At 41.1% G+C, this 13,755-nt stretch overlaps 1 protein-coding gene across 2 annotated transcripts; it reads left to right on the plus strand.

The window, feature by feature from the left end:
* The first annotated feature begins 910 nt into the window (after positions 1-910).
* Positions 911-11,082, plus strand: LOC145444313 (solute carrier family 2, facilitated glucose transporter member 5-like). 2 transcript variants are annotated; one of them, XM_080322256.1, is made up of 5 exons: positions 911-1,606; positions 8,212-8,336; positions 8,399-8,663; positions 9,828-10,154; positions 10,219-11,082. In XM_080322256.1, exons 1-5 carry the CDS (start codon positions 1,436-1,438, stop codon positions 10,798-10,800), a joined length of 1,470 nt encoding a protein of 489 aa, XP_080178382.1. In that variant the 5' UTR covers positions 911-1,435; the 3' UTR covers positions 10,801-11,082. The 2 variants fall into 2 exon arrangements, with proteins under 2 accessions (XP_080178382.1, XP_080178383.1); XM_080322257.1 differs by having other exon boundaries at positions 9,942-10,154.
* The last annotated feature ends 2,673 nt before the right edge of the window (positions 11,083-13,755 follow it).

The raw sequence follows: 13,755 nt of genomic DNA on the forward strand, positions 1-13,755 counted from the left end.
ATAAATCGGTCTATAATCCAAGCCATGCTGATTAGGCCCTACTTAACCGTACACATCCTAGTTCGCCAGAATTATATGAAGGACTCGGTAGGGCTTCATCTTTATTACAGTTCGGTTATCGATTTTACGAACTCATCAAGTCGCATGAAAGCATAACGCGAGTTGAGATGAGATGTGTGTGCCGAGTGAGTTCGCCTGTTCGGAGTGCGCTATAACACCACTATGTCAGCCCCCAATGTTAGTTTCGACTCCCCCATACGGGTGTCAATCTATCGTGTGGGGGCAAAACCTCGCCATAACCGTTGTCCGCACTGCTTCGGAACCTAATTACTAGGGATGGTGTGAACCTCTGAAAGGTTCAGGTTCGTGTGAACGCGAACCTTTTTGAGAGGTTCTGTGTGAACCCGAACGCGAACCTCATGACGTCACGTGATGTCATATTGCAAATTCCTACAATATATTTCAATGAAGTGATAGCTTATAATAATGTACACGATACCTAGCGACGACTCGGCCACATAATGTCACAATGCTGAAGTGCATATTGGCGTTTTAAACGTCGCTAAATGTATCAACTGAGGCAATCAAATGATATAATAATCCCATAAAATCAATATCTTCCGTCGCTTTGCCTACAATTTCGACGAGGACTTGCCAGGAAATATAAGCTTACGCCGTAACCGTCTAGGCCAGACCGGACAATGTATTCGGCGTCTGATTATTGCTACGTTGATATTGAGCAGAGTGCAAAACAGGTTTCTATAGTTGCTAGCGATATTATCCCACAAGTTATACAGCTGTAGCCAACACCTCAATCGCACGGATTTGGTTTTAATGATACAGTAAACCTGCTAGATTTGTCACATCAGAAAACGATAATAATTTCATTGATTGGTTGAACAAGCATCATTCTCTGACTACATGTATATATAGTGATGTTGTGTGATTGCGGGTCAAGATCACAGCAGAGAGTCACTAAATATTCACAAACGGAAAGCTGGATATTTCGAGCAAACTTTTGTAACAAAGCAAGTAAAATTTTTGAGATTGTCAAGGTGCATGCTCGTTTTGTGTTGATTTTTTATGCTGCCAGCGCCATGCATAGAGTGGCCCGCAGTTGAAATGCAATAAATTCGAACCAAAGATGTCATAATGAAGTGAAATTTGTAATATAGGAATAAGGTTCACAGTGCAGAACCTACCAAGGTTCTGTTGTGAACGCGAACCTCTAAATTTCCGAGGTTCACCCACAGAACGCGAACGTGAACCTCACGTTCACACCATCCCTACTAATTACTTGCAATGGGGAAGCATTCCTACCGATTCGGTATATAATCTGAATCAGCCCTATAATTCGACTCTGTCTCCAGCACAAGTTTGTTTACGAGTGAATGTCTTTACAGTCTATTTCACTTTAGTTCATTGGCGTGAGTTGATGCGTCAACATGGATCTTACAAGTTCCGACGGATTACCGAACAATTCGAAGTTCACGTTTTCGCTGTTCTTATTACGCTGCTGCCTTGTGCCTTCATAAACGGCATCAGTTTGGCTGTGTTGAACACAGCCGCGCCTGCAATCAAGTCGTTCATCAACGATACGTATGAGGTAAGTAGCGCATCTTTTGCACACAAAGTCTTCTGCGTAGCTGTGGTAAATGTGTTAGTGGTAACGACTTATCACAAAACTGGCTCTCTGGGAAGTGTGACTATACGCCAGTGTTGGGATGACTCGAGTCATGACTTGACTCGAGTCAGACTCGAGTCACCTTTTTCGTATGACTTGACTTGACTCGAGTCACTCTGCTAAAATGACTTGACTTGACTTGACTCGGCGTATCAGAAATGTGGATTGACTCGTGACTCGGAGCAAAATTCACGAGTCAATTTCGAGTCATCAAGCAATCGATGTTGATAATAATCATTGTATCTTGCATACGTTCGGATTGTACGCGAAATGATGGTGTAACCCATGAGAGCGACCAATCATTCAATGATCATGCGTGTTACTGAGCCTCCATTGTTCCCTCACAAATAAATTGATCGCAAACGAAATGATCGAAGCTTACAGCTTACGTTGTCGTAAACTAGTATAGTAAAGCTATTTAATCGCAAAATGTATATTCCTGTTCTCTGTTCGTAACTTAACCAAGCCTCCTGTTTTATTGAAATTGAATTCCAATATAATTTATACAGCCCTCAACTATCGGCGCCGGCTGGAATTGTATCATATTAATTTGTAAATGGGTGATGTATTGCATCTTATCAACTCGTTTCTCTATATTGGCTGGTAACTATAATCACAGGCTATGCAATTATACTTACGTAGTTATGCATTTCTACGTATATGTGAGTAATAAAGCTCCTTCTTGCGTTTATATTTAACTCTATATTTGTTCATAGGTCCAGAATCAATAACCACTCAATCTGTATTTCAGACAGCTAGCAAAATGCAATGACGTATAAGCATGCCTCATACTTCCAAAAGGCAACTTGACTTGAATTGTGACTTGACTCGTGACTTGACTTGACTTGACTCGACTTGACTCGAGTCACCTCCAAAATTCGAGTGACTTGACTTGACTCGAGTCACATTCGAAAATCGATTGACTTGACTAGACTCGAGTCAAAATGTGCAATGACTCGAAATGACTCGTGACTCGAAGGTAGTGACTTGATCCCAACACTACTATACGCCAGTATCAACTATGTAGACAATTGGTGCCAGATAGTCTATATGTGCGCCCCAGATATATAGCCTATATGTTAGGGTTGCCATCAATGTTCCCTTTAATTTTTGACGAGTCTGCGCACACTCACCAACTCACTGCGCAGACCCTTGGAAAACAGTGCCTAACGACTAAAAATAGGTCATCACTTCGGATTGTTCGTGAGCAACTTAGATTTTCTGTTCGCACGGACCGTATCAGCACTGCGCATTTGAGTACGTTGCCGTGCGTCCGGAATTTCAATGAAAAAACTGCGCACGGGAGGAAATTATAAAATATGCGTAAATGTCTGGAATTGTGAAGGCTTGTAGTGGGCTCAGAAGTTTTTCGTAAATCAACATAAACAATATTATTTTCAAGCAGATTTATGCCATTCGAAAATTTTCTTCGCGATGCGCACGAATTGATGCAACGTATTTTGATATAAGTATGGGCACCAGGCACCTCCTTGGTCAAAAAATGCAATCAAAAATAAATATAAATAACCATCATTTACTGAAATAAGTCTAATTGTAATCGCAAGTATAAGGCCGATTGGATGTTTCAGTCACAGACAGTGGTTCCAAATCTTTGGGTCGTTTGCCTTTATCTGGGGATCGCGATGATGTTGGACGTAATCAGCTTCTTAGGCCGTGAGTAAGTTCGGGCAAGCTGAAATTTTTTAGTAATCAGCTTATCAAGTTTTGAGCTGGGCCAAGGAACATTTTCAAGTTGGAAATTAACCTGATGATGCATTTTATAGTAGCCTATTATACGGAAGAATCAATATTATTGACAGAATTCATTGGTAAAATTTAACAATCAGATGCATATAGTAAGTGCCCAGGAAGTTACATCGAGTATCTGATGGTGGGCCCAAGATCAGTGCTTTTTTTTGGGAGGGGGGGGGGAGGAAGGGGGCTGAAAAAAAGTTGTTTCGGACCTGATTAAAACGCACAACCAGATAGTCGCACCGACCTAACAGTATAGCAGGGCTGTCAAACACAATCCCGATAGGCCAGACACGGCCGCCAGACGATCTCATCCGGCCCGTGAAGAAATCTATTGCAGTAGCAATCACCTGAGCTCACATTACAGATGGCCCAATTCATGACCTAGATCCCACTCCATTCCTGTATGTGTATACCAGGGGTCGGGAACCTATGACTCGCGAGCCATATATGGCCCTTTTGGGTGTAAGACATGGCTCTTTTCCATTTTTTAATTTATTTTTGTACTGAATTAATTAATATTGCAGCAACTTGTCAGTAATTTTCATCACGGCCAGAATAATTATTCCTGTGGTAGTATAAACATGTCTTTGAGAGATAAAGACCATGCCATATTCAGGGTTAGGGTCTCGGACCCTCTTTTTCAAAATCCCCAAATTTAACTTGCTGTCGCGCCGCCGAATAATATCACTCATGAATTCGATGTACCCGAGTCGAAATCTTGGATTGCATCACGATACGTTGCCTGATTAAAGAGAATAGAAGACATGGTGACACATGTATGTCAATGCGGTTATTAAATACACATTGCCTTCCTGATCTACGGTGAGAATTCTGAGAAATAAACTGCCGTGGAAGTGACATTCACAATTACAAACTCAAATTACAAACAACGCCATAGCTATCCACGTTCTTGATTGGTAAGTAGCTTTGTAGTATCGACGATAAAATGTAGGCGTGTAGCGCAACGTTATATTTTTACCACCGAACCCTTTTTAGGAAGTGAAAAGTCAATCAATATTTAGATTTCGGAATCAGTGCGACATTTACATTCGATTAATATCGGTTACTATGAACTCTATGCCATTTACGATCAATAGCGCTGTCAATGGTGAGGCTCGCCCTGTCTGTGCCTTACCTATCGTCTCGCGCATTATTTTCAACGATAAATATGCAAATTGCGTGATTTTGGGTGTCAAAATGTTCACAATCTTGTCATTGATGAACATCGATAGAACATACCAATAGTAATTGAAGGTGTCACAATTTCTGTTCACTCATCCTGACAACAGGTGAGGCACTGCGTCACTTGCCCCCTGATCCCACGTCCCTGATGTATCACACCCTACAGTGGGTAAATATTGCTGTGGTTACGATGCTTGGCTTCACCTACGCATGTGATCATGATCATAGGTAATCGCCAATGATTTGTATACATTTGTTCTCGCATTTAAAAGGAGCATCACGACGAACATACGTTATCGTATAACTGACGAAAGTCTCAAATTTCGGAAGTGATATTCCAATAACAAATCCAGATTACAAACGACGCTTCGCTATCCACGTCAGTAGCTTATTTCTAATACTGCCGTGAAAATGTAGGAGTGTAGTGCAACGTTTATGTTACCGATGAATTGAGAAGTCGATCAGTATTTATTTTCGGAATCTGCTATAGTTATATTAGATAATATCAGTTATTATAAATTCTGAGCGTTATCACAGGATGATTAGTAGCCTACGAGTTTTTACAGAGAAAATATGGCGCCCACGACGAATCCCATGTAGTGAGTTCGAATTAGCACTGCCATGATGTCACGAATTTTCAATTGTGACGTGACAATTGATTGACATGTATGACTTTTTGGGAGTTAAAATGGAAAATATAGGGCTAACATGGCTCTTCAGACGAAAAAGGTTCCCGACTACTGCATTACACACACAGTCGATGGGCAATGCTTTGCCAGTGTGACGTAAAATTGACGGACAATGTGTTATACCATATTTTAAAATCCGCTAGTGGGCGCTAAAGAGTTCCGTAATTTGCTTCACAAAAATATAGTAACCCTACTATATGTAAACGCTTTATTATATCGTTTAAATCATGGAGCCAAGCCAGCGTTCTCAATATCACATTTTGGGACGCAATCAGACACCAACCAAGAAGTTATACAAGCTAAAAAAAAGATCTATTTCGCGTATACATAGAACCATACTCGGACAACTGTATAATTCTAGTTGTCTAATCAGACTTATTAAGGCGAAATGCCAGTTGTAATTCTAATCTAATTTGTAAAATGTTTCTTAGATATAAATCTAAATGTAATTTGCGAAAAGCTTCTACGTCCTAATTTTAATTCTAATCTAGTTTTTGTTTTTCCTGAAAATGCTACAAGCGAACTGTATAGTGCAGGGGTGGACAAACTTTTGAGCTCGCGGGCCGCATTCAACATCTGAATCCATTCGCGGGCCGCACTGTATAAAATTAAGATTATAAACCAAAACGCAATATTGGTATTTGATTATATAGTGAGGACATGGAGATGCTTATTTAAAACAAACAAAGCATTGCTTCGATGACATTGTACATGCGCGAGAAACAGTGGCGAGATTTCATAAGCTGGTCGACCTCAATAATCAATTTGTCGAAACTATATATAGAGATGAAAGTTGGTGGTCCCGATTCTTAGAACAGGATTGAATTTCAAATCTGTCAGCAGCGATTAGTTCATAGATTTGCTAATTCCACTTTTGGATCAGTTCCAGGACAGACAATGATGTCAGCATCATAAGCATGTTAGCTTCAAACACGCTTCTACTGTGTGTAGATAAAATATAAATACCCTAATTCTGTGCATACAGAGAACGAATCTACCTAAGACAAGCGCGAATCGTTTTTTATAAGCACATCACTGAAAAAATTTAAACTGGAGTGGCCAATCTAAAATCACACTCGTGATCCGAATTACGTCAATCTCGTTTAGTATTTCTGTGATTTTTAGAGGTTGAAACCTTTCGGGCTTTCGCGCCAGACATTAAACATAAAAAATAATATAGGAAGTGTTTACCTTAGAATAGTGGTTCTCAAACTTTGCAAGACACGCCCCCTTACGATGGTGAAAGATTTCGCGTCCCCCTTATCGTCATATCACAAAACGCAACCAGGATGCTAGCAAACCTAACGGGTAGCTTGATGGCATGGATGGCTACGACTGTGGATGAGAGATTTTAAAATATGAAATTCAGACTAAATACAGAGCAACAACTGTGAATTAGATTAAAATCGCGCGGAGCGCGAAAAATTTTTTCAGTTGATCTCAGCTCCGCGCCCTTCTTTAGATGATTTCCTTGCATTAATTCGATTTTTAGTACGCATTTTATCAATATTTTTAATAAGTTTCTTTAGACTCTCGCGGGCCGCACGCAATGGTGTTGCGGGCCGCGGCCGTAGTTTGCCCACCCCTGGTATAGTGTATATATAGTGCGAAACGAGTCAAACTCGCTGTATACAGACATGTGCCATTCTCATGCTTATGAGTGTGAACTAAGATTTTATATCAGCTGAGCTCGATTCAATTTCCAAGTTTTAGGAATTCTAATTCTAATCTAGTTCGGAAAAAACTGCATAGATACAATTCTACTGCTAATAAAATTTGGAAAAAATGTGCAGCAATAATTCTAATTCTAGTGTAATTTGGATAAGCTGAACATTTTCTAGTTGTGCAACTTTGCATAGAACGATATTTGCACCAGCCCCAGGGCAGGTAATCGAAAACGGGGTGTCGATTGGAATGCTCACGGGTGCCGCGAGAAAATGAGATGAAAAGAGGGTTACCGTGGACAACAAGATTTCGGGACATCCAAATTCTGAGCAGCATTTGGGGAGATGGTGACCATATATGTTCTCAATCGGCTATGAGGCCGTGATATTGAAGCTCGACCAAAATGACGACCTCTTTGTCCACCAACATAATCTGGGGCTGAACAGTGCACGTTGACCACCTTTGTTTTTAGTAATTACCTTCCAAAGTCCTTACTTTCAGCGGGTGCCACGAAACCACTGTCCTAGCTACAGCATATATTTCTTCAAGTTCGATCTAATACAGTGGTTCTCAACCACCGGTCCGCGGATCTTCACAGATCCCCGCATATATTTCCCTTTCAGCCCGTGCCGCGAGACCACTGTCCTAGGGTACTGCAGCATTTTTGTCTTCAAGTTCGATCTAATACAGTGGTTATCAACCGCCGGTCCGTGACAAGTTTCTTGCCGGTCCGCCAGATATATTTGCATGGCGTCGCAATAGAGAGTTCATGGTCTACTTCAGACGTTCGTCACAATGATACGAGTGTTAGAACAAACTGTCAAAAAGTATAACCTTCAACTCGTTTCGGACTAGTTATATGTGAAAGCTACGAATACTTTTAAACAAACTTCAATTAGGCAAATCTTGGCAGTATAATAAAAACTACAGCAAATAGCAAATTCGCATTTCTTTCACTGGACCCCGAACAATCGCAATCAAATTAGTGGTCTTTCACAGTACGACGCGACCTTCACCTTGTAGAAACTTCAATAGAACCACGTATGAATATCTAGTATCAAAAACATCATGCACGTTTCAAAATTACCTTCAAGTTGTGATATAAAATTTATGGTGAATTTTAGAATTTGAAGGTACTGCGGTACGCGAGCTTTGTTTTGAAGTTTTACCGGTCCGTTATGTAAAAAAGGTCGATAACCACTGGGTAATATATATTTTTTATTAATGCATTTACAGCATAGGTATGGCGTTGTCCCGCCAGAACATGTCGCCACTTCCATATTCGTGATGGTTAATTCTTTCGCCGTGTGGGGTTCTCTCCCGGGAGCATTACTTGTGAATCCGGCACTTCAAAAAATGACGTGAGTCAACTCGCACATAATAAAATTCGGTTCAGTTTCTGAATCTGAGCGCTTCGTTTCAGTCGAAAAAACGCCGTTCTTTTGGTCCATGTAATCAGTACAATCTCTGTTCTCTTCATGGGCGTCGGTGCGGTTTACGGCCAGTCGTACGAACTTTTGATCGTCGGAAGATTCATCGGTGGAGTTGCGCGAGGTTCATCTCTCTCGCTGGTGATGGTGGTTGTGGCGGAGACGACCAGCAGACGCAAATTGGGAATATTCCAATCCCCATACCCTGTCACGTTACTAGTATCCAGTGCTGTCGGCGCTGCGCTCGGCCATAACAAGGTAATACTGACGTGACGCCATTATAAAGATACCAAAAACAATTGTAATTCCGACCCAGATCGCACTCAAACATTCAAGCTTGATTCGAATAGAAGTAACATCTGTAAGGTTTCGATAAGAATTGCCTGCATTCAATCGAACGAAGTGCACAGCTAAAAGCAAATAACGTTGTTGCACGAGAATATAAAATTAACACAGGGGCTTGATGCTGACCTACCCACGATTACAGCTCAAGCCCAGGGTTGTAATGACTCGAGTCATAACTCGACTCGAGTCAGACTTGAGTAGCGATTTTTTGATGACTCGACTTGACTCAAGTCATTTTCTTAAAAGTGAAAAATGACTCGACTAGACTCGAGTCAACTTGTGTATTGACTCGACTTGTACTCGAGTCGTTGCGCATGACACTTGGTTTACCAACACAGGCATTTCATTGTAATGTCGAAGAATAGTAAAGTTATTACACCATTATTATTTCATCTATCAGAACTGATTCTTGAAAATGCTATCAGAAACTGTTAAAAGTGAGGAAAATTAGCATATTTTGAATGCGAAGTATTCGATATCACCGAGCAGAGTTGTAAAAAGAGTGTTTCACATGACATGAACTTAGAACGGAACAGTTGACACAATGACTTGGATTCAGACTCGAGTCAAAACACAATGACTCGGACTCGACACTCTACTTCATGACTCGGACTCGACACTCTACTTCATGACTTGGACTCGGACTTGACTCGGTGGTGAATTGAAAATGACTCGACTTGACTCGAGTCTATAAAAGTGAGATTGACTTGTGACTCGGAACCTTGTGACTTGGCTACAACCCTGCTCAAACCTATCCCCATATTGGGTTCCATACGATCTTTTTCGAAAAGATTTCGCCCTCCAAATATACTTTATAGTTGTTAGCCACAGTAATCCCTGTCTTTCTCACATAGAATAGATATCTGAGTTTGAATATTTGTTCGATTCAAGTCAAGATACGCCTGTGACGCTGTGATCGACTCTATCGATATAATATTCATTGACTAGTTCGATTCGGAACGTTTGATACATCACTCGAATTTGAAATGCCAATGAAGTTGCATGCATGGAAACGATAACCAACCATCTTGCGATTATTATCCCGTTCGTCGTAGTAAGTTATGTTTTTATTGATAGGTACTTGGTACCCCAGCGTTGTGGATATGGGCGGTTTCTGCTCAAGAGTTGGCATCTATCGCATATTTCTGTGCGTATCCATGGCTTCCGGAAACTCCTGTGTACCTCCTACAGACGGGAAAGGCGGAAAAAGCTCTTTCGACGTTATGCAAGCTTCGGGTAGGTGGAGGAGTGGCTCTTGAGCTTGGGATTTTGCAGAAAGAGCTCGAAGGTCGATCGAAAACAGGGCAGATTTCTTTTTTGCAAATGATGAGAGAGCCGCGCTTGCGATTACAATTCCTCGTCGCCGTCTACACCATGAATACGATACAACTTGCGGGCGTACAGGTTCATACCAACTCAATATTATGACGGAAGTAATATAGTATACGAAATTCAAATATTTTCCCAGGCAATCCTAATGTATTCCGACCGAATACTGTATCTGGCCGGTGTAGAATATCAGCAAGTCAGTTTCGCGACGATAGGTTTGTATCTGCAAGTATTTTTGGCGTTTGGAGTTTTTATTTCGCTGCATCGAAGATTAGGATCAAAGAAACTCTTCATAATCGGCCTCATCATTACCGATTGCGGATATTTGGTATTCGTGATATCGCATGCACTCCAGGACCAATCGTCATGGACTAGTTACGTAGCGTTAGCCGCAATGCTTGTAGTAACCTTCGGATTTCAATTGGGTCCCCAGCTGTGCATGACAAGCTTGCCGTCCGAGTTAACAACGTCCGATTCCCGCCCCATTGTAGCATTTTATTCCGGCTGCGTGTACTGGACCGTGGCAAGTATCACTGCATTTGTTTTCCCATATTATGTGGAGGCCTGGCAGGCTTTGGCGTATGTTCCTTTTGTGATTCTAAGTGTTTTGATAACAGTTATATCGATATTTCTCATTCCGGAGACGAACAAGCGGACGGCTGCCGAAATACAGGCATCCTTCTCAGAAAAATCTAAGAAATACAAGTCACCCGTCTTCTGAATGTGCGGAGGATGTTTTAACAGGATTACTGCTACTATACAGAATGAATCAGACGAGATATTTTTGCGTCTATTATTATTTATTAACTATGTATATGCTCTTTCTACCGAATACTATTATTTGACAATATTACCAGTATGCTCAATTGTTCATGCGTTATCCCATTGCTTTCCAACCTTTTTCAGTTCGTGAACCACTTTTAATGCTAGTTTTATTGTGCGACCCGCAATGAGACATGACCAAACGAATGAAAAACAAATTAATGAGAAAAGAAACCCTGTATACGCAGCAATTTACCTTGATGCGAAAGTTGAACTTGCATATTAGATATTACTGGGTCAAGTCTAGACTTGATTGGCTCGATTTTCCTACTCGTAAAATATCCAGAAATACCTACAATTGAAATACACCTATATTTTCGACCAACCGCCACATGTGATATCGACAGTATTCCAAATGTTTTTTTATATATTTATACATGGTTCCTATAAAACTGCTATCATATCAACAAGAAGATTGCTGCCAATCCATGACAACTAAAAGCAAAGCCCTTTACGACGTATTGAATATAGAAAACCATGACATTTAGGAATGCTTCGTGACCTACCAGAAACTAGTACGCGACCCAGCACTGGTTGGGAGACACTGATCCGACAGAAGAACTAATTATGAGCCAAGATTAGGGCGACTTTTTTTTCTACCTAAAAAACGGAAGATTTTGACCTAAATATCAAAATTTTGACATTTTTGACCATAAAAAAACTAAATTTTAACCAAATTTTGATCTCAGGTATGTAAATTAAGCGTTTTCGCACACAATGTTAGAATTGCACTACTTATTTTCATTTCCGGTTGAAACTGTCCGTCCTTACGAAGTAGATTGGCATGAAAATACTTTTTTGACTTGAAAACTGACCAATTTTACAGGAAAAAACTTTATTTTAATGAAATCTGGACCTATGAAGAATTCCAGTAGTTACATCACGCATTAAGGGAGGAACAATTAAAATTTGTTGTTGTACAACAAGGGTCGGAAACCTACGGCCCGCGGGCCGGATCCGGCCCGCCAAGCGAAATCGTCCGGCCCGCGACGAAATAATTAGTTACCACAAGAATACGGCCCGCCGTTTCGTAATGAGTTCCAATCTGCAGTGCAGCACTGCGGCACTGCTTGGTAAGAATGCGGCGTTGCTACGATGTAAGTATCCTACGTCGTATTGTTCTATTGTTACGCCATAAAACTGATGCGAATGCTGTTGATTATTAGCCTATCTCGTAGTCGTACTAAAAGTAGGAAATGGAGAATGTATGTAGAGTAGACTAGACCAGTGCTTATAAAGCGTGTGTATCGCGCAACCATAGGTATACCGTACTTTTTAAGTGGTTGCCACTCTGATAGGGTGCGACATTAAAGGTGCAGTTCCTCTGCTTCAAAAACGCTTGGAACATCTCAGACGCAATGACAAAATCTCAAACGTTCCGTTTCATTTGAGATAACCAGCCCCCGTAGGTTAGTCATCTGCAGTTTAATTCTCCAGAAGACATTGTACGCCAAGACAACAAACCTGAATAGTGTTTTGGACACAGTGGGGAAAGCTGATTTTGTCTCACAAACTTGATCACCGACAGTTAGCCTACCGGCAGTTAGCCTACCCCATATATTACTAGAAGCAGAGAATCAATATGGCGATGTCCTGTATATCTGCCATGTTCGCACATTTAGTCGAGCCGCTATCCTTGCACGAGTGTATGAACTGAGAAAAGAAATAGCAACTTTCCTTGAAAATACAAACATCGCCGGCTCATAATCTTGTCGTCGAAAATGGGTATCTAATCTTGCTTTCGTAGTACATTTAACGTCACATCTAACAAATTGAATTTGCAACGTCAGGAGGAAATAACTGAATACATGAGATGTTGAGGCGCATTCGAAACAAAACTGCGACTCTGGGAATGTCGACAGTAAAAAGAAGGGAACTAGTGCAGTATATGCCCGCTTTACTCGTGTGTCTACTTGTCGTCATTCATCATGATTCCCCATGATCATTTAATTCGATCTCCTTTTTCACTCTCTCACTTAATCTTTTTTCTTCTTATTCTCTCGTTTTTCCACACGAATTAAAAAAATGCTGACTCAGCATTTTTTCTAGTTACGAGGTTTCACTTTTTTCCGTTTGCTCCCATTATAGGAGTTTTGTCCGTTCACCCTTATTATATCACATATTTACACTCTGCTAAAAACAGCTTTACATCTTCTGTATAACTGTGGGTGATATAGGGCCTTCACACAATACCACGTCTTGTACGTTTGATTGCAGCAATTCGAGTCCCTCATTTCTTAGATTTGCTGCTTTCATGCAAATTACCACATTCCGCCTTTTGCTTTTCTTTGTTAGCGTTCTGCTCAAATGAATGAATCTCCTGTTCATCCGTTCAATGCCCGCGGACATTATCTGTCTCGCATTGTTTTCGGTCGTCATGTGGTACAGTACCTCGTTACCTTCATATTTACAGTACGGAGGAGGCGTCCCTTTTGTATGTCCATGGGCGGCCGCCATACCATATTCCGTGGTTATTGCTCTGTCGCATCTTTGCATGACACTCTGTATTTCGTCCGTGTCCATTTGTTCCCCAGTTTTCTTCTGAAAGATACTGCAAATATCTTCCCAAGGATGGAACCCGTTCACCGAGTTGTCGCAAAGTTCATGTCGACAGTGATACATCAGTATCTGCTGTATTTTTTCCGGTCGGGGTCTTTTATGTCGGTTCGAAACGCCCTTTTTCTTGGGAATCGTCGCCCAAACATGTGGATCATCTTCTCCCGCAGCCATCTCCATCCAATAAGAACGAGACAATCCATCTGACGTAAATACCTGCATCGTACTTAGATGAATTACCTCCTTTATTTGGAACCCTGCTAGATGATTGAGCCACCTCTGAATTAGGGGTTTTGGG

This window comes from Botryllus schlosseri, chromosome 8, assembly GCF_051294905.1.
Source record: "Botryllus schlosseri isolate E-star chromosome 8, Bs_hap1, whole genome shotgun sequence".
NCBI lineage: Eukaryota > Metazoa > Chordata > Ascidiacea > Stolidobranchia > Styelidae > Botryllus > Botryllus schlosseri.

Bases quoted from the DNA above. Each gene is read 5' to 3' on its own strand.
- LOC145444313 (XM_080322256.1), top strand. From the start codon at position 1,436: ATGCGTCAACATGGATCTTACAAGTTCCGACGGATTACCGAACAATTC. The intron at 1,607-8,211 runs GTAAGTAGCGCA...ATGCATTTACAG, and splicing joins TCATCAACGATACGTATGAG to CATAGGTATGGCGTTGTCCC. The intron at 8,337-8,398 runs GTGAGTCAACTC...GCTTCGTTTCAG, and splicing joins CCGGCACTTCAAAAAATGAC to TCGAAAAAACGCCGTTCTTT.